This window comes from Balaenoptera ricei, chromosome 5 (genome assembly GCF_028023285.1).
Source record: "Balaenoptera ricei isolate mBalRic1 chromosome 5, mBalRic1.hap2, whole genome shotgun sequence".
In the NCBI taxonomy this organism is placed as follows: Eukaryota; Metazoa; Chordata; class Mammalia; order Artiodactyla; family Balaenopteridae; genus Balaenoptera; species Balaenoptera ricei.
In genome coordinates, this window is record NC_082643.1 from 54,957,087 (window position 1) to 54,982,253 (window position 25,167).

General features: G+C 41.7%; 2 protein-coding genes across 6 annotated transcripts in view; both read right to left on the reverse strand.

Annotated features, from left to right (window-relative positions):
- The window catches only part of RUFY3 (RUN and FYVE domain containing 3), an 89,443-nt gene extending 87,546 nt beyond the window's left edge, over positions 1-1,897 (reverse strand). For 2 of the 5 annotated variants that reach the window (XM_059922890.1, XM_059922887.1), the window contains exon 1: positions 1,300-1,895. In XM_059922890.1, coding sequence (XP_059778873.1) covers positions 1,300-1,648 — 349 coding nt within the window. In that variant the 5' untranslated portion in view covers positions 1,649-1,895. Of the gene's footprint in view, positions 1-1,299 lie in introns of all 5 variants that reach the window. The other 3 variants (XM_059922888.1, XM_059922889.1, XM_059922893.1) reach the window with 3 other exon arrangements.
- Positions 1,898-21,510: 19,613 nt separating this feature from the next.
- UTP3 (UTP3 small subunit processome component) lies at positions 21,511-23,158 on the reverse strand. The gene has a single exon (XM_059924059.1). It carries the CDS (start codon positions 22,979-22,981, stop codon positions 21,572-21,574), a length of 1,410 nt encoding a protein of 469 aa, XP_059780042.1. The 5' UTR covers positions 22,982-23,158; the 3' UTR covers positions 21,511-21,571.
- Between the last annotated feature and the right edge of the window lie 2,009 nt (positions 23,159-25,167).

Genomic DNA, 25,167 nt, shown 5'->3' on the forward strand with positions numbered 1-25,167 from the left:
CCAATCACAGTTTTGGACGTCTGCTATTCACTTAAAGAGCATGGGCTCGGTAGGCAAAGAATCTGGGTCAACTTCATTCCTTCTCTCACACTGTTACTTAGGACAAATCACTTAATCACATTGATCCTCAGCTTCCTCGCCTGATAAAGTGGCATATTTGGCTTACAGAGATGTGACGATTAACTATGATAATCACAGTACATGCACATAGAAAATATGCAACTAATGTTAACCTTTTTCTAGGGGACGGATCGGGGCAGAAAAGGCAAAGTCAGGGTTTCTTGGCAGTGCAGAACAGTTAAAAGGTTTGCTTTAGTGCTAAAAAAGAAACCTCTAGCTGTGTCTCAGAGAGAGAGACACACACAGAGACAGACTGATCGATTGATTCCCTCTTCACCTTAGGCAAATTTCCCTTTTCAGAACTCATACAGCAAAGTAGTCGGCACTTATATCATGCCTTGTATCTTCAGTCACATTTTCATACTCTAAGATCTTGTCTTTTTAAACCAGACTTAATATTCTTCAAGTCTTTTATACACATTGCCTACTCTAGGGCCCCGCTCACAGCAGGTAGCAATAGACATTTGTTGACTGATACAGCACAAAGTGCGGTGCGCTGCATTCAGAGGACTCCGGTGATAGTGCTTTTAAAAGGTGGAGGCCTCTTCCTGTCAAACGATATTATCCTGGGAAGTGCCCTCCTAAAGCCACACTTTCCCTTCTCGTCATCTCGCGCACAGTTCCTGATTTCTCTTCCCATTGTGGGGGACGGATATGTGATATTTACGGGTGTGGAGTGAACGCTAGTAAAAAATTTAGTGGTCCAACCGAGGCCACGCGGGCGGCGGCGGCGCAGCAGCCACACCTACTCGGCCGCAGCGGCGCTGGGAGCCCGCAGACGGCGGGACAGCTGGGCTGCCGGGTCTCCGGACGCCGCCCCCTCCTCGACTCCTTCAGGGAGGGCTCCCACCGGAGACCCGGGACTGGGACCCGGCGAGCACGTGGGAGGCTGGCGAGGACGAGCGCCCGGCCCGGGAGGGGAGAGGAGGCCGGGCGGGAGCCTGCGGCCTGGGGAGACTAGGAGGTAAACAGTCCGGCGCCCGGACCGCGGCCGCCCCCCTGCGCCCCCGGATGGGAGCTTCCCGAGAGCCGCCCCCAGCGCCCTGTCTCCCCGTTGGCTCGGGGCCCTGCTCAGCTCCGGGGAGCCAGCAGGAGGCGGAGCTCCGCGGAGCCGGACTGGCCCTTCCCGGCCGAGGCCCCCCTTCCCCGCCGGCATCCCCCTTCCCGGCCGCCACTCACGGTGTTTGCCGCCGCCGCCGCCGCCGCTCGGGTAGTTCAGCAGCAGGAAGGGCAGCGGGGAGCCCGGCGACGGCGGGGTCCTCCAGGAGCGCTGTTGCTGCGGCGGCGGGCGCGCTACGAAGCCGGCGCCTCCATCGCCCGGGTAGAGCAGGAAGAAGGGGGCAGCCACCGGCGAGCCGGGCTCCGACTGCCCCGCGGGGGAGGCCAGCGGCGGCCCCGCCTCGTCCTCTCTGTCCGCGCCCCCGGCTGGAGCGCTGCGCGGCTCCTCCAGCCGCTGCTTCCCGCCCCTCGCCGGCTCCTCGCTGCAACTTTCCGTGCCGGCAGTGGGCGGCGGCGAGGTCTCAGCCATGCTCGTTCCTTCCTTCGCCTCCGCCTCCGACTCGCACCCGGACCTGGGCAGTGGAGCAGAGGGTCACGGCGGGGAGCCGCTGCCCCGTCCCGTCCGCGCCGCCCCCACCTTTCTCCTTGGCTACGGGCCGGCGTCTGGGTTCTGCCGCTCAGTCTACGGCCCGCCCCGCCGGGGTCCGAGCCAGCTGGAGGGACGGCCCCGCCCGACGGCGCGGTCTCCCTACCGGCCGCCTCCTCCCGCCTGCCCCTCCCGCCCCGGCCCCCAGCCTGCGGCGCGGCTCCCCTAGGGGGCGGCCTCCTCCTCTTCCCACTTCCCACCTTCCGCTCGGCTCCGGCGGCGCTGAGCTCCCTCCTGACCCTGGGGGAGGATACGGCGCTCAGTGCCTGGTTCTTACCGGCCCCTGGCACGGCCCTCCTAAGCGATCAGGTGTGTTTGCCCCCCGGTGCTTGAACGGTGGGAGACCTGGCGAAATATCTAGCGGCGCTTTTGTGGGCAACCGCCCAACTTCATCGGTAGCACGGAGGCACAAAGATCTGGGTTGAAGAGGCGAAAGCTAATTTTAAAAAGGAAACTGCTCCCCACCCCCGTATTAAACTGTACCCTATGCCTTGCATACACTATAACCGTTCATTCACGGTTTTGATTTATGAGCTTTTTATGTGAGACACCAGAGGTGGGTGTCTTCCTTCCCCCACCTCTTTTGTTCTCTGTCATGTGCCCTGTATAGAAATCTTGTATTTGCTCTGACTTTAACTCCCTGGTTTTCCGGGGTTCCGCGTGCGCATGAATGCGTTTTAAACCAAACAGCTTAGAATTTATATGACAGGCGTCTGTTACACGGCGACAGTTTTCACTTTCCTAGTGCCTGTGTCTCGCTAGTAATTGGTCACTGTTGCTTTATTTTGAATATTTGAATCGACGATTACTGATCCAGTAATTCCAATAAATAAACATTTCCTTCTTTAATAAAGACAATTTCCAGTTACTATCGTTATTCCTTAACGCTAGATTCCATGAACGTGCCCTCGTATTTCCTAGGTGATTAGCTTTGTGTTCGGTTTGCAAAATGCTGGCATGGAATCCATGTTGACTCATAATTAAAAATCACTGTCGTGTAACATTTTGAACACCTGCTTTTCCTTCTTTCTCTGGTCTGTCTTTCCCTCTGTAGAGGAAGTTATGCTTCTCTGAAAGGAAAACTAAACCTTTTTATTGTTGTTATTCTCTGAAAATAACTCTTGAAATTACAGGAAATTACCGTGACACGTCTAATACTATCTTTCACCAAGTCTTTTAAACAAAACGTATTTTAAAAGGAGGTGTTCACAAGAAGCTAACTTCAAGCAGTCAGAAAATTTCTTAGTAGTTTTTCAGTTTCTGGCATTTCCCTGACCTGTTGATTCCAGTGCTACTGCCTACTTGAGTAAGTTATTTGTTCTCTGAGCCTGGATTCCTGTTCTGGAATAGGGGAAAATTATTATTATTAGCTATGTATTATCATTTTAGTAAAACAACATATAACTTACAATAATAAAAACAGAATTGCTGGGGGGAGCTCTTTCATCATATCTTTAGCATTTTGGAATTTTGTTGGGTCTTTTCAGTCTCTGTAAGGGTGAGAGTCTTGATAAAAAAACATACTTGCCTTTTAGGAATTACAAGCTGTATAATACCTTGAAGAGAAAAACTAAAACATTACAGATATATGATTTTAATACCCATCCTTAACTGGATCTTTTTTTTTTTTTAATTGAAGTATAGTTGATTTACAATGTGTTCATTTCTGCGGGATAGCAAAGTGATTCCTTAACTGACCCTTTTACCTTGTTTTTGCATGCAGAAATTCCTAAGCATCATTGTATTCTTGTCAGGTTCCTTCACACAGGTGTTTTGCAATTTTTCAGTAAAGAATTTAACAAGAATATACACTTATTCCATTGTAGGTAGAAGAAAAGAAAGCAGACTCCACACAAATCACTCTTGAGAAAGGCCAGTAATAGCCAAGGGAGTCACCAAGTTAACAAAGTATAAAATGTTGTCTAGTTTAAATCACCAGATTTCTCCTTTCTAGTTATCCAGGTTACCTACAGGTATTAGAAACATTGACATGCTGTGGGATCTTGAGGTATACTGGTTTTTTTGTGCCTCTTTACTTTTTTTTTTTTTGGAGGTGATGGATATGTTTATTACCTTGACTGTGATGATGATTTCACAGGGTGTGTGCATATGTCCAAACTCATCAAATTGTATAAAGTCAATGTGTTGTTTTTATATATCAATTACACTTCAATATTTTTTTTTAAATTATTTATTTATTTGGCTGCATTGGGTCTTTGTTGCCACATGCGGGCTTTCTCTAGTTGCGGCGAGCAGGGGCTACTCTTTGTTGTGGTGAGTGGGCTTCTCATTGCGGTGGCTTCTCTTGTTGCAGAGCACGGGCTCTAGGCGCACGGGCTTCAGTAGTTGTGGCACGTGGGCTTCAGTAGTTGTGGTCCGCGGGCTCTAGAGTGCAGGCTCAGTAGTTGTGTGTGCCTCTTTACTTTTAAAACAGTTCTATTTATGCTTTATGTCATTAAGTGGCAGTGCAATGAATATAGAAAATCAACTGAAATATGAGCCCTTTAACATTTACAGGCAAGGCTCTTTACAGGCATTTTCTTTAAAGGTGGATGATACTCCAAGTTCCTAGTTTCTTATGCTTTTAGCTTTTGGATCAATATTATAATCACAGCTCTACATAAGCTTTAGTGACATAAAGGGCTGATTCAACTGCTACATACATTTAGGGATGCTAAGATTCAAAAAACAAGCCTAACCATGTTGCTCCTTTATGAAAAATGCACAGAGCATCTGCCTATACTGTTTTAAAAATTTATTTATTTATTCCTTTATTTAATTTTTGGTTGCATTGGGTCTTCGCTGCTGCACGTGGGCTTTCTCTACTTGCAGTGAGCGGGGGCTACTCTTTGTTGTGGGGCGCAGGCTTCTCATTGCGGTGGCTTCTCTTGCTGCGGAGCACGGGCTCTAGGCGCGCGGGCTTCAGTAGTTGCGGCACACGGGCTCAGTAGTTGTGGCTCGCGGGCTCTAGAGCGCAGGCTCATTAGTTGTGGCGCACGGGCTTAGTTGCTCCGCGGCATGTGGGATCTTCCCAGACCAGGGCTCGAACCCGTGTCCCCTGCATTGGCAGGCGGATTCTTAACCACTGCGCCACCAGGGAAGCCCACCTATACTGTTTTAAAGGGACAAAATCCAAGCCACTGTAAGAATCAAGTACCGTTAAGTTTCCTGTAAAATAAAGCAAGAGGTGTTTTTCAACTTTATTTGCATTTTGTTTTTAGTTGTTCATGTTTGGTTTTTTGAAACCCTTTGGGGATCTTAAGGATGGACACTTAGAATATATTACAAACTTTTAAAATATCAATGTCATGGATGTACTTTTAGCCTAAGCTTCTTAGAACTGTGATCAGAGAAAAGATACCACTTGGGAAGGGATGATATTCTTTTTCAGATTTCAGTTGTCTTAAATTTATTGAGACTTATTTTGTGGCTTAGCATGTGATCTATCCTGGAGAATGTTACATGTGCACTTGAAAAGAATGTGTATTCTGCTGTTTTTGTATGGAATGTTCTATAAATAGCTATTAAGTTCATCTGGTCTAACGTGTCATTTAAGGCCAGTGTTTCCTTATTGATTTTCTTTGTGGAGGATCTGTCCATTGATGTAAGTGGGGTGTTAAAGTCCCCTACTATTATTGTATTACTGTCAATTTTTCACTTAACGTTTGTTGATATTTGCGTTATGTGTATCTAGGTGCACCTATGTTGGGTGCGTACATATTTACAGTTGTTACATCTTCTTGTTGGATTGATTCCTTTATCATACTAAATGTCTTTCTTTGTCTCTTGTTACAATCTTCGTTTTAAAGTCTATTTTGTCTGATATAAGTATTGCTACCCCAACTTTCTTTTTGTTTCCATTTGAATGGAATACCTTTTCCATTCACATACTTTCAGTCTATGTATGTGAGATATTTTCTTTCATATTATTTATTTTTTTATTTTTATTTTTAATTTTTTTGAATTTTATTTATTTTTTTATACAGCAGGTTCTTATTAGTCATCCATTTTATACACATCAGTGTATACATGTCAATCCCAATGGCCCAATTCATCAGACCACCATCCCCACCCCCCCACGGCTTTCCCCCCTTGGTGTCCATATGTTTGTTTTCTACGTCTGTGTCTCAACTTCTTCCCTGCAAACCGGTTCATCTGTACCATTTTTCTAGGTTCCACATACATGCGTTATATACGATATTTGTTTTTCTCTTTCTGACTTACTTCACTCTGTGTGACAGTCTCTAGATCCATCCACATCTCAACAAATGACCCAATTTCATTCCTTTTAATGGCTGAGTAATATTCCATTGTATATATGTACCACTACTTCTTTATCCATTTGTTTGTCGATGGGCATTTAGGTTGCTTCCATGTCCTGACTATTGTAAATAGTGCTGCAATGAATATTAGGGTGCATGTGTCTTTTTGAATTATGGTTTTCTATGCCCAGTAGTGGGATTGCTGGATCATATGGTAATTCTAATTTTAGTTTTTTAAGGAACTTCTATACTGTTCTCCATAGTGGCTGTACCAATATACATTCCCACCAATAGTGCAAGAGTGTTCCCTTTTCTCCACACCCTCTCCAGCATTTATTGTTTGTAGATTTTCTGATGATGCCCATTCTAACTGGTGTGAGGTGATACCTCATTGTAGTTTTGATTTCCATTTCTCTAATAATTAGTGATGTTGAGCAGCTTTCCATGTGCTTCTTGGCCATCTGTATGTCTTCTTCGGAGAAATGTCTATTTAGGTCTTCTGCCCATTTTTGGATTGGGTTGTTTGGTTCTTTAATATTGAGCTGCATGAGCTGTTTATACATTTTGGAGATTAATCCTTTGTCTGTTGATTCGTTTGCAAATATTTTCTCCCATTCTGAGGGTTGTCTTTTCGTCTTGTTTATGGTTTCCTTTGCTGTGCAAAAGCTTTTAAGTTTCATTAGGTCCCATTTGTTTATTTTTGTTTTTATTTCCATTACTCTAGGAGGTGGATCAAAAAAGATCTTGCTGTGATTGATGTCAAAGAGTGTTCTTCCTATGTTTTCCTCTAAGAGTTTTATAGTGTCCAGTCTTACATTTAGGTCTCAAATCCGTTTTGAGTTTATTTTTGTGTATGGTGTCAGGAAGTGTTCTAATTTCATTCTTTTACATGTAGCTGTCCAGTTTTCCCAGCACCACTTATTGAAGAGACTGTCTTTTCTCCATTGTATATCCTTGCCTCCTTTGTCATAGATTAGTTGACCATAGGTGTGTGGGTTTATCTCTGGGCTTTCTATCTTGTTCCATTGATCTATGTTTCTGTTTTTGTGCCAGTACCATATTGTCTTGATTACTGTAGCTTTGTAGTATAGTCTGAAGTCAGGGAGTCTGATTCCTCCAGCTCCATTTTTTTCCCTCAAGACTGCTTTGGCTATTCGGGGTCTTTTATGTCTCCATACAAATTTTAAGATTTTTGGTTCTAGTTCCGTAAAAAATGCCATTGGTAATTTGATAAGGATTGCATTGAATTTGTAGATTGCTTTGGGTAGTATAGTCATTTTCACAATATTGATTCTTCCAATCCAAGAACATGGTATATCTCTCCATATGTTGGTATCATCTTTAATTTCTTTCATCAGTGTCTTATTGTTTTCTGCATTACAGGTCTTTTGTCTCCCTAGGTAGGTTTATTCCTAGATATTTTATTCTTTTTGTTGCAGTGGTAAATGGGAGTGTTTCCATAATTTCTCTTTCAGATTTTTCATCATTAGTGTATAGGAATGCAAGAGATTTCTGTGCATTAATTTTGTATCCTGCTACTTTGCCAAATTCATTGATTAGCTCTAGTAGTTTTCTGGTGGCATTTTTAGGATTTTCGATGCATAGTATCATGTCATCTGCAAACAGTGACAGTTTTACTTCTTCTTTTCCAATTTGTATTCCTTTTATTTCTTTTTCTGCTCTGATTGCCATGGCTAGGATTTCCAAAACTATGTTGAATAATAGTGGTGAGAGTGGACATCCTTGTCTCGTTCCTGATCTTAGAGGAAATGCTTTCAGTTTTTCACCATTGAGAATGATGTTTGCTGTGGGTTTGTTGTATACGGCCTTTATTATGTTGAGGTAGGTTCCCTCTGTGCCCACTTTCTGGAGAGTTTTTATCATAAATGGGTGTTGAATTTTGTCAAAAGCTTTTTCTGCATCTATTGAGCCGATCATATGGTTTTTATTCTTCAATTTGTTAATATGGTGTATCACATTGATTGATTTGCATATATTGAAGAATCCTTGCATCCCTGGGATAAATCCCACTTGATCATGGTGTATGATCCTTTTAATGTGTTGTTGCATTCTGTTTGCTAGTATTTTGTTGAGGATTTGCATCTATGTTCATCAGTGATATTGGTCTGTAATTTTCTTTTTTTGTAGTATCTTTGTCTGGTTTCGGTATCAGGGTGATGGTGGCCTCATAGAATGAGTTTGGGGGTGTTCCTTCCTCTGCAATTTTTTGGAAGTTTGAGTAGGATGGGTGTTAGCTCTTATCTAAATGTTTGATAGAATTCACCTGTGAAGCCATCTGGTCCTGGACTTCTGTTGTTTCTTGGAAGATTTTTAATCACAGTTTCAATTTCATTACTTGTGATTGGTCTGTTCATATTTTCTATTTCTTCCTGGCTCAGTCTTGGAAGGTTATACCTTTCTAAGAATTTGTCCATTTCTTCCAGGTTGTCCATTTTATTGGCATAGAGTTGCTTGTAGTAGTCTCTTAGGATGCTTTGTATTTCTGTGGTGTCTGTTGTAACTTCTCCTTTTTCATTTCTAATTTTATTGATTTGAGTCCTCTCCCTCTTTTTCTTGATCAGTCTGGCTAATGGTTTATCAATTTTGTTTTTCTTCTCAAAGAACCAGCTTTTAGTTTTATTGATCTTTGCTATTGTTTTCTTTCTTTCTATTTCATTTATTTCTGCTCTGAACTTTATGATTTCTTTCCTTCTGCTAACTTTGGATTTGTTTATTCTTCTTTCTCTAGTTCCTTTAGGAGTAAGTTTACATTATTTATTTGAGATTTTTCTTTTTTCTTGAGGTAGGCTTGTATAGCTATAAACTTCCCTCTTAGAACTGCTTTTGCTGCATCCCATAGGTTTTGGATCATCGTGTTTTCATTGTCATTTGTCTCTAGGTATTTTTTGATTTCCTCTTTGATATCTTCAGTGATCTCTTGGTTATTTAGTAACGTATTGTTTAGCCTCCATGTGTTTGTGTTTTTTACGTTTTTCTCCCTGTAATTCATTTCTAATCTCATAGCATTGTGGTCAGAAAAGATGCTTGATATGATTTCAATTTTCTTAAATATACTGAGGCTTGATTTGTGACCCAAGATGTGATCTATCCTGGAGAATGTTCTGTGCGCACTTGAGAAGCAAGTGTATTCTGCTGTTTTTGGATGCAATGTCCTATAAATATCAATTAAATCTATCTGGTCCACTGTGTCATTTAAAGCTTGTGTTTCCTTATTAATTTTCTGTTTGGATGATCTGTCCATTGGTGTAAGTGAGGTGTTAAAGTACCCCACTATTATTGTGTTACTGTCGATTTCCTCTTTTATAGCTGTTAGCAGTTGCCTTATGTATTGAGGTGCTCCTATGTTGGGTGCATATATGTCTATAACTGTTATATATTCTTCTTGGATTGAACCCTTGATCATTATGTAGTGTCCTTCCTTGTCTCTTGTAATATTCTTTATTTTAAAGTCCATTTTATCTGATATGAGTATTGCTACTCCAGCTTTCTTTTGATTTCCATTTGCATGGAATATCTTTTTCTGTCCCCTCACTTTCAGTCTGTATGTGTGCCTAGGTCTGAAATGGGTCTCTTGTAGACTATATATATATGGGTCTTGTTTTTGTATCCATTCAGCAAGCCTGTGTCTTTTGGTTGGAGCATTTAATCCATTCACGTTTAAGGTCATTATCAATATGTATGTTCCTATGACCATTTTCTTAATTGTTTTGGGTTTGTTTTTGTAGGTCCTTTTCTTCTCTTGTGTTTCCCACTTAGAGAAGTTCCTTTAGCATTTGTTGTAGAGCTGGTTTGTTGGTGCTGAATTCTCTTACCTTTTGCTTGTCTGTAAAGCTTTTGATTTCTCCATCGAATCTAAATGAGATCCTTGCCGGGTAGAGTAATCTTGGTTGTAGGTTCTTCCCTTTCATCACTTTAAGTATATCATGCCACTCCCTTCTGACTTGTAGAGTTTCTGCTGAGAAATCAGCTGTTAACCTTATGGGAGTTCCCTTGTATGTTATTTGTCATTTTTCCCTTGCTGCTTTCAGTAATTTTTCTTTGTCTTTAATTTTTGGCAATTTGAGTACTATGTGTCTCGGCGTGTTTCTCCTTGGGTTTATCCTGTATGGGACTCGCTGCGCTTCCTGGACTTGGGTGGCTATTTCCTTTCCCATGTTAGGGAAGTTTTTGACTATAATCTCTTCAAATATTTTCTCTGGTCCTTCTGGGACCCCTATAATGAGAATGTTGTTGTGCTTAATTTTGTCCCAGAGGTCTCTTAGGCTGTCTTCATTTCTTTTCATTGTTTTTTCTTTAGTCTGTTCCACAGCAGTGAATTCCACCATTCTGTGTTCCAGGTCACTTATCCGTTCTTCTGCCTCAGTTATTCTGCTATTGATTCCTTCTAGTGTAGTTTTCATTTCAGTTATTGTATTGTTCATTTCTGTTTGTTTGTTCTTTAATTCTTCTAGGTCTTTGTTAAACATTTCTTGTATCTTTTCAGTCTTTGCCTCCATTCTTTTCGGAGGTCCTGGATCATCTTCACTATCATTATTCTGAATTCTTTTTCTGGAAGGTTGCCTATCTCCACTTCATTTAGTTGTTTTTCTGGTGTTTTATCTTGTTCCTTCATCTGGTACATAGCCCTCTGCGTTTTTATCTTGTCTATCTTTCTGTGAATGTGGTTTTTGTTCCACAGGCTACAGGATTGTAGTTCTTCTTGCTTCTGCTGTCTGCCCTCTGGTGGATGAGGCTATCTAAGAGGTTTGTGTATGTTTCCCGATGAGAGGGACTGGTGGTGGGTAGAGCTGACTGTTGCTCTGGTGGGCAGAGCTCAGTAAAACTTTAATCCGTTTGACTGCTGATGGGTGGGGCTGGGTTCCCTCCCGGTTTGTTGTTTGGCCTGAGGCAACCCAACACTGGAGCCTACCTGAGCTCTTTGGTGCGGCTAATGACAGACTCTGGGAGGGCTCATGCCAAGGAGTACTTCCCAGAACTTCTGCTGCCAGTGTCCATGTCCTCACGGTGAGACACAGCCACCCCCCGCCTCTGCAGGAGACCCTCCAACACTAGCAGGTAGGTCTGGTTCAGTCTCCCCCGGGGTCACTGCTCCTTCCCCTGGGTCCTGATGCGCGCACCACTTTGTGTGTGCCCTCCAAGAGTGGAGTCTCTGTTTCCCCCAGTCCTGTCGAAGTCCTGCAATCAAATCCCGCTAGCCTTCAAAGTCCGATTCTCTAGGAATTCCTCCTCCCGTTGCCGGACCCCCAGGTTGGGAAGCCTGACATGGGGCTCAGAACCTTCACTCCAGTGGGTGGTCTTCTATGGTATAAGTGTTCTCCAGTCTGTGAGTCACCCACCCAGCAGTTATGGGATTTGATTTTACTGTGATTGCACCCCTCCTACTGTCTCATTGTGGCTTCTCCTTTGTCTTTGGATGTGGAGTATCTTTTTTGGTGAGTTCCAGTGTCTTCCTGTCGATTATTGTCCAGCAGCTAGTTGTGATTCTGGTGTTCTCACAAGAGGGAGTGAGAGTACGTCCTTCTACTCCACCATCTTGCTTCCTCTCTCCATATTTTTTATATTTTTAGTAGTAGCCTTTTCTTTTTGGCTTAGAGAAGTCCCTTTAACGTTTCTTTTAAAGCTGGTTTAGTGGTGCTGAACTCTTTTACCTATTGGTTGTCTGTTAAATTGTATTTCTCTTTCAAATCTGAATGATAACTTTGCTGGGTAGAGTATTCTTGGTTGTAGTTTTTTTTTTTTTTTTCCTTCTGACTTGCAAAGTTTTTGTTGAAAAGTCAGTTTATAGCTATAGCCTTATGGAAGTTCCCTTGTATGTAACTAGTTGCTTTTCTCTTGCTGCTTTTAAGATTCTCTCTTTATCTTTAATTTTTGGCATTTTAATTTTAATGTGCCTTTGTGTGGACCTCTTTGGGTTCATCTTGTTTGGGACTCTGTGCTTCCTGGACCTGAATATCTGTTTGCTTACCCAGGTTGGGGTAGTTTTCAACTATTATTTCTTCAGATAAGTTCTCTGCCCCTTTCTCTTTCTCTTCTCCTTCTGGGATCCCTATAATGGAAATGTTAGTATGCTTGATGTTGTCCCAGAAGTCTCTTAAAATATCCTCATTTTTTAAAATTCTTTTTTCTGTTCAGCTTTGGCAGTTTCCACTACTCTGTCTTCCAGATCACTGATCCATTTCTCTGTATCATCTAATCTACTGTTGTTGATTCCTTCTAGTGTATTATAAATTTCAGTTACTCTATTCTTCAGCTCTGTTTGGTTCCTTTTTATGTTTTCTCTTTGTTGAAATTCTCACTGTGTTCATCCATTCTCCTCCCTAGTTCAGTGAGCATCTTTATGGTCTTACCTCGAACTCTTTATCAGGTTGATTGCTTACCTCTACTTCATTTAGTTCTTTATCTGAGGTTATGCCTCTTTGTTCGGAACATATGCCTCTGTCTCCTCATTTTGCTCAATTCTCTATGTTTATTTCTATGTGTCAGGTAGGTTGGTTACACTTCCTAATCTTATTTTTATTTTATTTTTGGCCATGCAGCGCTGCTTGTGGGATCTTAGTTCCCTGACCAGGGATTGAACCTGGGCCACAGCAGTGAAAGTGCCGAATCCTAACCACTAGATCACCAAGGAACTCCCTACATTTCCTGATCTTAGAGAAGTAGCCTTGTGTAAAAGAAATCCTATGGGGCCCAGCAGCATGCTACCCTCTGGTCACCAGAGCTATATGCTCTAGGGGTGCCCCCCATATGGGCTGTGTGTGCCCTTCTTTTGTGGTGGGGCTGACTACTGTGTGTGTGCTGGTTGGAGGAGCTGACCCCTGGCCCAGTTGGCTGCAAGGCTGTGCCTTGTGCTCTAGCTGCTGTTGCCTGCTGTGAGGCAGGACTGGGTCCCTGGTGCTAATAAACTGGAGGGAGGATTCCAGAGTGGAACTTATCAGCAATGCTGTTATCACAGTAGAATGAGCTCCCCCAAAATGGCTGCTGCCAATGTCTTTATCTCCAAGGGGAGTCCCAGTTGCCTCCTGCCTCACCAAGAGGCTCTCCAAGATCACCAGTTTGATCCAGGCTTATTTCAGAGTACTGCCTCTCTGCTGGGACTTGGAACATGTGAGATTTTGCAAGTGCCCTTTAAGAGTCAAGTCTGTTTCCTGTAGCCCTCTGGCTCTCCTGAACATATGCCCTGCTGGTTTTCAAAGCCAGAAGTGCTGAGGGCTTGTCTTCCTGGTGCATGACAACCAGGCTGGGGAGTTTGATGTGATGCTCAGACTCCTCACCCTTTGGGGAAGGACTTCTATGATTAAAATATTCCTCTTGTTTGTGGGTCACCAGATTCGGGGGGTGTGGGTCCTGACTATACTGCATCTCCACCCTTTTTACCTGTCTCGTGATTCCTTCTTTATGTCTGTAGTTGTGGAAAATCTTTTTTGCTAGTCTTCAGGTTGTTCTCATAGGTCACTGCTCTGTAATTAGTTGAAATTTTGGTATGTCTGTCGGAGAAGGTGAGTTCAGGGTCTTCCTACTTTTAACACCTCTCTTATGAGCACTACTCTTTTTTTTTTTAATATTTATATTTTTGGCTGTGTTGGGTCTTTGTTTCTGTGCGAGGGCTTTCTCTAGTTGCGGCAAGCGGGGGCCACTCTTCATTGCAGTGCGTGGGCCTCTCACTGTCGCGGCCTCTCTTGTTGCAGAGCACAAGTTCCAGATGCGCAGGCTCAGTAATTGTGGCTCACAGGCCTAGTTGCTCCGTGGCATGTGGGATCCTCCCAGACCAGGGCTCGAACCCACGTCCCCTGCACTGGCAGGCAGACTCTCAACTGCTGCACCACGAGGGAAGCCCATGAGTACTACTCTTAACGCAATACTCTTATTAAGAGTACAATGCACTCTAAAGAAATATATTTAGCTTAAGCGATATATATATATATATTTTAATTTATTTATTTTATTTATTTATTTTTAGCTGTGTTGGGTCTTCATTGCTGCACGTGGGCTTTCTCTGGTTGCAACGAGTGGGGGCTACTCTTCGTTGAGGTGCATAGGCTTCTCATGGCGGTGGCTTCTCTTGTTGCGGAGCATGGGCTCTAGGCGCATGGGCTGCAGTAGTTGTGGCATGTGGGCTCAGTAGTTGTGGCTCATGGGCTCTAGAGTGCAGGCTCAGTAGTTGTGGCACCCAGGCTTAGTTGCTCTGTGGCATGTGGGATCTTCTGGACCAGGGATCGAACCTGTGTCCCCTGCACTGGCAGGCGGATTCTTAACCACTGCGCCATCAGGGAAGTCCCCTTAAGCAATATATTTAATCAAGATCAAACAATGGCACTTTTCTTTGGGTGGTAGAAATATGGATGTAGTTTTCCAATTCTCTATTTTTCTGCATTTGCAAGTAGTCTGTAATGAATGTGTTACCTTTATAATAGAAAATAAAACGTTGAAGGACTATTTTGATGAATAGTTTGATAATTATATCTTTTTTTTTATTATGTTATATCTTTTTAGTGAAGATCTAGTAACAGCAAAGTTGTGTTCCTTGTGTATACTGTGGAGTAGAACTCAAGAGGCCTACCCTAGAGGAGCTTATCATATTTTGTGTCTATTTAGAGTTTTAATATCTTAATAGAATTGCTGAAACTACTTCGTTGTTTGCTTTTGCTGACCGTCTATGACTTTGTCCACACTTTGTTCCAATTTTCATGTTTTTTTTCAGATTTTCTTCTAAATTTCTCTCAAATCTGTCCCTGAATTTGTCCTCTTTGCTTTAATTGAAATTTTCATCTTTTCTTGCCTGTGTTATTGCAAAGGACTCCTACCTTGTTTTCATGCCTCTATTTTTAATCTATTCTAACTCCATTGCTCTACAGCAGCTAGAATGAGTAATTTACTCTTCTGAAGGTTGATCTAATTATGTCACACTGATTCTTGAAAACCCTGGTTGCCTTCCCTATACCTAGTATACAATCTAAGCTCCTTAAGATCATTCCTGATCTAGCCCCTCCCCACTTTGCTGATATTATTTTCCTACGCTTGCTTCACCCTTGTTGGCTCTGGATAAACTTTAACATGTTTGACATTCCTTATATTGCCACACCCACTCTTCCCTCAAGATTTCACTCAAACAGATCTTCTCTGGCCTCCTTAAGTAGAGAGGTACATGCCTCTTTGGAGTCCCATAGCATGCTAACTAGGGCAGTTAATTGCTCCAACTGTGTCTGTCTCTTCTACCAGAGTGTCTACACCCAAAGTTGACATCTTTGAGTTTCTCCTTTTTCAATGCACAACACATTTACTCCTTTAATAGTTCTCATGCCCCTACCTCCTCCCCCCACCCACGTACCTTTTTATTAACAATTCCTTTCCTCTTCCAAAAATCTTATCAAAATTCTTTGATACTGTGGCCATCAGAGACCTTGAATAGAAGTGATTCAGAAAATTTGGACTGAATATGAAGTTTAAGGAATAAACATTTATTTGGCCGCAGTCTCTCTTTTTGTGTATGTTCAAGCATGATATGCTTAGAAACTTAAGTATGTTTAAAAGAACTTGCTGAATAAATATAAAAAATTCTAGGTGCTAATAAAATTTTTTTCAGTCTTCTACTTTGAATAATCCCCTTACCTACCAATGATTAAGATGATCTCCATATATATATATATATATATATATATATATATATATATATATATATATATATATGTATGCCATATAAAGCAATGCTTAAGGGTAAAAGGAACAGTGTCCTAAAGTTTCCTATGAAGTCCAAGGATTCCTGGCTTCAGAGAGTCCAGGAACCCAATGACATGGTATGTAAAATGTTGTGATTATGTCATAGGGAAGAACAAATCTGACTCCATATTGGGTCTGTTTCTTTTACTTTACCCTTTTATTCTATTGCTTTTGCTATTAGAATGTTGCCTATAGCCTGAAATATACAGGATAGCTCATTCTCAAGTCTCCGACCTTTAAAGGTATAACACTTTTGGGACTTCCCTTGTGGTCCAGTGGTTAAGACTCTGCTTTCCAGTGCAGGGGGTGCAGGTTCAATCCCTGGTTGGGGAACTAAGATCCCACATGCTGTGGGGTGCAGCCAAAAATTAAAAAAAAAAAAGTATGACACTTTTCCATTCATATAGAGATAAAAAGTTGCAGAACAGAGAATAACATTTGTCTTGTTGCAGGTTTACAGGAACTTAGTGACCTGATATATGTGGATAGTTGCAAAAACAAAGGAATCTGACACCAAGAAGTTTGTTAACAACCAACTACACCCCCTCCCTTTTTAGTGTAAAAGCCCGAATTCTAACTTGGGTAAGATAGTTCTTTGGACACCCTTAGTCTGCTGGCTTTCCAAATAGTTACTATTCCTTGCCCCAATAACTCCTCTCTTGATTTATTGGCCTGTCGTGTGATGAGCAGTACAAGCTTGGAGTTCGTAACAATTAGGCCTATGTTATTGTTCTGAGGGGAAGGTCCATTGCTTTCAACAGGTTCTCATGGGGCTACTCTAGAGTTTTTGTAGTCTCATGGTGAATAATACCACATCATATTTCATTCTTGTAATTAATTTCATTCACATGCCTATGTTATAAGCGAAGACAACCGAAAAAGCTGTGTGCTCAGAGCAGTGTTTCCCAATGTGTTTTATAGAGCTTCTGGATAAGCATTCTCTGAGGTGTCTCTTAAAAATACAGATCCCTGGGTCCACACCAGGCCAGCTAAATAAGAAGTTGTGGAGGTAGGGCACAAGAATTTGCATTTTAAACTTACCAATGGATCCTTAAGCATTCTGGTTTAAGAACCAGTATGATAAAACCAAGGAGAATATGAACTCTTTCAAGGGGAGTAAATTAGTTTTGTTTTTATTTATTTTTTTAATGGATTAATAGTAACTAACACGAAACACTTACTCCCTGCCAAGTGCTGTCCTAAATGTATGTTATATGGTTTAACTATTTAAATGGCTATAACAATCATATATTATTCAGTGTGAGGAAATTGAGACACAGAGAGGTAAATAGACCAAAGACACATAGTAAGTGGTAAAAGTGGGATTTAAACTCTGTCTTGGCTCCAGAGGTCAAGCTCCTAATTGCTACCCTATATAGTTTCACTTAAGAGAGAACATTTTTATTAGTTTCCTGCAGGTTTTTTGTTTTGTTTTATAGTTATAAAAAATGTTGATTCTTAATATTTACTATTAGTCAAAGATTCACTTTGAAGCAAATATAAAAAAATCAGTTTTTCTTCCCAAGTGAATAGCTGAAAGAATATGTATGAAAGAAAACATTTTCTGGAACACATAGCTAAAGCAACTACATCAAATTAAAAACTTTGATATGACACTAAGCAAAATTTAAAACACTTTAACATTTGTTGATGCGGGTGGTGTTAAATTTTCTATACTGTTTCTGCGTTTAAACTTGTGATGGCAAAGCACAAATGTTTTAAAAAGAATCAATATTTGAAATGATTTTTAAAACTCTGACTTATTACCTGAAGCAATATTCAGTTTAAATGATTTGGAACTGTAGTTGAATCCTACATGATGTTTTTGGATCATCTACTATTCAGAAAGTGGTACGTGTTCATCATTGTGATCCCTTAGATGTAAATTACACTGATTTTCACCTTTCCTGAATTATTTTGGTAATGTTAACTTATATTACCATAACATATTAAAATTCTTTTACTTCATACAACCAGCAAGGAAAAATAAGCGACTCTACTCCTCAGATATATCAAATATTTTCTGTATCAGATATGTGAATACAATTATTCACATTACCTAAGCTACTGTTTATCTTTAAAAATCACAAAAAGTAATTTCCCAGTTTGCCAAAAGTTTTGACTATTAAAGTTTGACAAATTTATTTCCACACAAAAATTAAAGGGATATGTTTATTTTATTTAACTCCTTCATAAGTAAGAATATAGGTGAGAAACTATGGCTTACACAATTGAGTAGCCCAAAGCCAGTCAGCTGATTAGTGGCAGAGTAAGTTACTGCATCACTAATTTGATATTTTCTTCTACTTTAATTTTCAATATTTTGTATTTTCAATAGCTGCCCAGAGCTTAACATGCTGACATAAAACTAACAGGTTGTTGCTTTGTATTGATGCCTGACACCAGTAATCTACTTAATTGGAACTCTTATCCATGTGAACTCTCCTGAGTTCACAAAGTGAGTCTCTATGAAAAATGATCATACTGAATAGTTAACAATTTATTATTCATGTTAGGACAGTATCCAGCACATCTCAGTGCTCTTTAAATGTTTGTTAAGTAAATACAAAATTTGGAAGATGTAAACATTAAATCCAGTAGTTTCTCTGTTACTTCATTTACTGTTAATTCACCTCAGGCAAAGCCACGTTTTATGTTTATAAAATAGAATAGTACCATCTAGATCCTAGCTATTACAGAATGAATTAATATTTATAGTGTTGTGAGGTCTCTAAAGGAATATGTGATACATTTGGAGAAATATGCCTTAATTTTTTCCACTTTCCTTGATGGAAGATTTTTCTTCCTTTAAAACATTTTTTTTTCCCTTAGCACAACTTTACATGTGGCAGAAATTCGACGTAGAACATTAAATACCTTCAACCTCTAACTTCATTTCCTTGTTTTTGTCCATTCCCAGATTTTCTATATCCCTTCATGTGCTCACTTACCCAGTGCTCCCCTCTTGTTCCAAACTTAGAATATTAACTTCTTAAGCATTTTTACATATACGACTATATTTTATTCTCTATGTTCCTGCAATGAATAGGAATCACTACACTATTAGCTATGTGTTGAGCATCTGTATGTCAGATGTGGATGCTCACAACCTGTGATAAGAGCCAACACTGGGCATTCCCTGGTGGTCCAGTGGTTGGTGGGACTCCGAGCTTTCACTGCTGAGGGCCTGGGTTCGATCCCTGGTTGGGGAGCTAAGATCCCACAAGTCACACAGCGTGTCCAAAAAAAAAAAAGCCAAAGCCAACACTTATTAGGTGTTTGCTGTGTAACAGGCGTTGTTCTAAGTGCATTACATATATTAATTCACTTTATCCTCATAATAATTCTATGAAGTAGGTACTACTACTACTATCCCCAGTTTAGATGAAAAAACTCAGGAAGAGAGATCAAGTAACTTGCCCCTAGTCACAGGTACTAATTGATGAAACTGGGGTAGGAATCTGGGTGAAGCCTGCTTTTGAATCGGAAAAACTTGAGTTTTCCACCTGTGTATTTCTCCTTTACTGTCACACTATTACCACTCACAACACTTCTGACACCATGTTTCCCCCACCAAGCAATTCTCTGCAACACCAGCTGGGTGTCCTACAATTTAACCAACTCTGACAGTCTACCTGGAGGTAGCGTCAGATCCCACAGGTTAAGGGCTTGGTCCCAAAAGACTGCCCCTACTCCACTTTAGATGCCAATCACAAGTCCAGGTTGTTATCTGTGCTTCTGACTGATGGACTTTAAGTCTGAGGTTCCCATAACTCCCACCTTGGGTTTGATTAATTTGCTAGAGTGGCTCACAGAACTCAGGGAAACACTTACGTTTACACTTTACTAAAGAACATGATAAAAACTATAGATGAACAGCTAGATAAAGAAGTACATAGGGTGAAGACGGGGAGGATCCCCAGCACAGGAGCTGCTGTCCCCATGGAGTGGGGTGCATCACCCTCCCAGTATGAGGATGTGTTCACCATCCTGGAAGGTCCCCAAACCCCATAACATCGGGATTTTGTGGAGGCCTCCTCACATAGACATGACCAGTTATTAACTCCATCTCTAGCCTCTCTCCCCTCTCTGGAGCATGGGGGTCTGGGGCTGAAAATGCCAAGCTTCTAATCACGGCTTGGTCTTTCTGGTGACCAGCCCCCATCCAGGAGCTCACTTAGAGTCACCTTATTAGAACAAATGCTGTTCCCAGTGCTCTTACTACTTAGGAATTTACAAGGGTTTTAGGAGTTCTATGCCAGAAACCAATATATATATTTTCTATTGTCTCACAGCTCTTAACCACTGTTTTATGTATATACCTATACCCAAGGTAGGTATAATAATAGTACCATATAGATGAAGAAAATGAGTCAGAGATCAAGTAATTAACTCAAAATCAACCTAGTAAGTTAACTCCGAAACCTGTACTTTTTTACTATATCAGAAAAGGAAGTATAGGATATGGCTCTTAAGCCAGAAAGGCTAGGCTGAAATCCTGGCTCTACCACTTAATAGCTATATGACCTTGAGAAAGTTACTTCTCTTTGCCAGTTTCTTCATCCTTAAAATATGGATAATAGAATTTACTACATAAGAGTTGTGAGGAATAAGGATATAAATAAAATGCTTAAAAAGTACCTTTGCACTCAATATAAACTTTTATTTCTAACTTTTCTTTTTTATTTATAAGAAAATTATCTGGCATGTGCGCTACTCTGGCAGCAGCTGTAAGCCAGAAGTTAAAAGAATGAAGGCTCAAATTAAGCCGGCTTGGGTCCAAATCCCAAGCATATGTCCTTTAGAAAGTTAACCTCCGGGAATTTCAGCATCCTCATCTCTGACAGAAGAGAACAGTACCACCGCACAAACTTGTGGCAAATGTTTTAATAATAAATATTAACCACTGACCATCTCTGCATTTCTAGCAGCTAGCACAATGTTTAATGAATAAACAGTTACATAGGTAAGACGTCCTTTGTGCTTTCCTTCACTAGTCCTCTCATTTTCTCCCTGGCATTATCCTAAAAAATTTTTAAGTTCACCATCTCATCATCTTTTCCCTACTGTAAAGACCAGAATAACTATAAAGAAAAACGTAATTTTGTTACCACCTGAAGTTACCACTTACCCAGTAGTAATCATACCAGATTTTCAGCAAGTGGAGTGTACAAAGAGCACCCACCAGTACAGAAGGGGAAATGGAATTTTTATCTTACCACATTAAGGACTATTAAAAAATATTCAGTTAATGTAATTAAGGCATATCTCTTTCTGTTTTTAACCAAGTTCCTCTTCAGTCCTAAGCTTGTACCACAATAAAATGTACAAAATCCTTAAGTTAATAGTAGACTCATTATTAACAAGTATGCTGCTCGAGAATTATACTTTAGGTAAATGAAATAATGTCAGAACTACTTTATAGCCTATCTTACAAATAAGATGATTGCCAAAGGTGCATTCTCTTCACTTTATGTGAAAAATTATAAAAGTACTGTAAGTTTGACTGTTGCTCCACAACTAGCTGTGGAATTTCCCTAGGCTACTATTGGACAGAATGTTGGAGAACTTTTTTCATCACCATCTCTCTTCCCACGCACCCTCATATTGTTCCCGCAGTTCTTAGTATGATCTGATTACAAATTAAAACACAAATAAATTAAGCAGTAACCCAAACAATTTTCCCTATTGACAGACTTTTTAAAATTTACGGTTAGATATTAAATATTAATACAATCACGTCACCAGTTAAAAATAAAAATTTATTGATCCAAAATTATCACCAAAAAACTTAAGCTAAGCAAAAACTTTATTTAAGCTTAATGCTCTTTTTAACTCCTGCACGAATGCCAGATAGTTCACCACTATAACGTTGCTCTTCTCTACGAACTTCACGAACCTGGCCTCTTCTGCGAATTTTGGCTCTTCTGAACTTCTCCCGGTGTTTCACTCTGGGATTCCGATCAATCTTCTTTCTCCTAGGTGTAAGTCCCCTATTTTTAGCAATCTGATAAGTAATGGCTCTCTTTGTATTTTGAACTTCAGGAGCCTGTTCTTCAGTACTATCTTCTTTCTTTCTCTTCAATTTTTGTCTGTCTTCTATTTCTTTATAGTATTTCAGTGCAGCTTCATCAAAATCAGAATCATCAGAAAGGTCTGTAACAGCGGAGGCAGCAATAGCAGAAACAGATTTTGGCTTGGCCTTTGTGGATTTTGCTTTTAGATTCAGTTCTTCCTTTCCAGCACCATCTTTAAGTGTGAGCAGATGACGAATCTCAGAGGACAGCTTCTGATCCACAACTGACAGCTTGTTGATCAAATTTCGGTAGGTAACAAGCCTTTCTATGACAGGATGTCCATGTGCAGGGACTCTCCTAGCTTTCAGGATCAGATAAAAACTGATGTTGGAGCAGTAGTTCAAATAGAGGTTGTATTTGGTCCTCAGGTATTGGCTTCCTTTTCCAGGTGGAATGATCTTTTGCTCCACCAACTGTAGCAATGGCTCCAGCTCATCCTTCACCTCTGTCAACTTAACTTTCAGGTCATCTATCAGCTCCAAGAGCTCTGGTGATTCCTTTCGCAGCATCTTCAGCTTCTCTTTCACTGTAACTTTCGCCAAATCCTTCACGACCCGTGTCTCAACCTCATTTACCTGAGGTACTGGATTTGCAAAGGCCTCCACCCAGGTAACTCCAAAATCGTCCTCTTGCAGAGCTTGGGCTAAACGCCGCTGAATGAGCTGTGCCTCCTCCTCCTCCTCTCTTTCCTCTTCCTCTACTTCTTGTTGACTCTGCCGGCCTCGGGACTTGGAACCATAGTCCGTGTCGTAGTAAAGTTTTTTCCTCTGACCCCACGACAAACTGGGATCCACCGAGGCCTCAGCCTCACTCTGCATGGAGCTCCCACCATCATCATCGTCATCCTCCTCATTCCCCGCACTCTCTTCATCGTCCTCATCGGCGATATCTAGGGCAAGCACCTCCTCCTCATCGCCATCCTCCTCCTCGTCCCCACTCTCCACTTCGCTCCATCCCTTAGCCAAGGCGGCCCGAGATCGGGCCTCATGGAAATCATCTACCTTATCTTGGTAGTAGCTGGAGTCCCCTGGTGAGGGTGGAGATTCCAAACTGTCATCATTTTCGTCCGCTGGGTCGCGACCTGCCTTAGCTCGCACAGCTGCCCACTTGGCCGCTCCGCGCCGCCGAGATCTCCCCACCATAGCTCGCGGTCTCAGCTTCTACAGCGACGTCAGGCTTTCGGTCACCTCTGACTTCCGCACACGAGCCACGCGCTCCAGCAACAAGCCTCTATAACAGCCACGCGCTCTCTTACCACGCGCGTCTGCTGGCACTCCCGTAGGATGCAGGAGTTTCCACCTCCTTCCGGCCCCCAGGATGCTCTCTGTGTGGCGTTTGAACCAGGACTTCCGGTTGGTCCTTCAGGCCTTTCCGTGTAGGAACAATAGGTATAGGAAGTTCAGTTCCGTAGAGCCCTTTAGCCCAGTTCTTACTCTCGCGAGCCTGGGCGTGGCTAGGGGGACGGCCTGGTGAACCGCGAGGTGAAGTCGCGGTGACCAGTGGAGGGCGCTTTACCTCCACGCCTAGGAGAGGTCTCGGGGCGTTGGAGTGAGTTGTCCTGCGCCTGTACCGGTTGTTCCTGGCTTGGAGCTGAGTCCAAGCGTAGAAGAATTCCTTGTTTACTGGAATTGTTTTATTTTCTCTGCCTATCCGTCTGGAAGTTAATCAGGTTGTTTTTGTCTCCGCAACGTCCAAATACGACATTTCTGGGCCCCGTAGCCTGAGGCGGCAGCGGCGCCACTGCGCTCGGGAATCCTGGCGCGGGCGTCCGGGAGAGCGCAGGCCGGGCCTCCGGGCGGGTGGTAGCCCGCCTCCAGCTCCCTTTCCGCAGGGCTCGGTGACTTCATGGGATTTGTGTCCCTGAGGAGTTTCTGAGGGGTCACGGTGGGAAGGCAGAGCCGCGCTCTAGAGTTTGCCTCTTTCCGAGGAGCTCAAGTAGGCTGCAGAAGGCACCGCGATTTCTCTGCCTTTTAGTGGAAGAGGTTCATTCTTCAAGATATTTTGGAAATGGCACATTTTAACTCTCAAGGGCGGACGCTTCATGAATTCTTCAACACTTAATAAGCACAGGGCAGCGTGCTAGGCTTTGGGAGAACAATGGTGGGCGAAAGCAGACGCTGTTCCTGCAGTGGTGGAACTTGTGGTCTAGCTGGGGGCACGCGTTAATCAAGTCATCACGCAAAACGTGCCAGCTTATAATTGGGGTGAGTACAGGGAACACTTGTCCTGTGTTACCCAGCCTTCAGCTGCTGAAAATACTCAACCTGCCTTTTACATCGCTTTTTGTACACGCCATCCATCGCCCTTTACTAAACACTAAAGTGTTTAGTACTCCCGCCCAAATATGGGAAATTTCTGCTGTATTGAAGAGACAGTCTAAGCATCACCTCTTTGATCTCGTCTTTAACTCCCTTAGTCTTTTCCTAAGTTTTTCCGTATCACCTAGTAGACCTCAACGAACTATGATATTGCAAGCACGCAGTACAGTGTCTGGCACAGAGTAAGTGTTCAATGAAGATTTAATGAATAAGTATTGAAATTGCAGTATTTGATTATCTATTTCAGGTGCTCCATAAACGGAGTGAATGAATAACGCATAAGTCTGTGAACATCCTTAAGGGAGATAACCTGAGCTGGAATGGATTTTAGGAATCATGAATTCCAATTCCAGTATCTTCATTGTATGCATGTGGAAACAAAGACTTGGGAAGGTTACATTAGCAAATCGAGCACAGAAACCTGGGATAGGGCTCCCACACCAGGCCCTCACATGCAGCTGTTATCAATTCTTTGCTAATTCAATGTGAATGAGTTTCAGACCTTTTCCAGAGCATAGGCTAAGCTGGGTGGATGAAAGAAACCAAGAGCTCAGATGAAAGTGTTTGAAGAAGAGGGTGGTAATAAGGGAAAAATCAGTCAAATTTGTCTTTAGAAGTATTTCTAGGACTACAAGTGTGAAAGGAGTGCCCTGCAATCTTAGAGTAATTCAGGGTTTAAGTTTTCAGACATTACAGATGATAGGTTCATATTCATTATATATGTTAGGTATTATGACACCTTCAAATGTGGGTAGTTGAAAGCTGAGCTTTTGATAAGTTGCTAAAATTAATGGCGACATACAAGTTCTTTGCAGAAAGTGCAGTGTCATTAGGTTATGAAAAATAGTACAATTTTTTAGAAAAATGGTATTTTGAACTAAATATTTTTAAAGTGTTAAAAGTTATCTTAAGCATTTAAAAACCTTTACAAGATTTTAGGAAATACAATTTAAAGAATAAAAAAGGTGTGGGTAAAAGTCTTATGTTCTGATGGTAAGCCCAGAATTCAT

Bases quoted from the DNA above. Each gene is read 5' to 3' on its own strand.
- UTP3 (XM_059924059.1), bottom strand. From the start codon at position 22,981: ATGGTGGGGAGATCTCGGCGGCGCGGAGCGGCCAAGTGGGCAGCTGTG.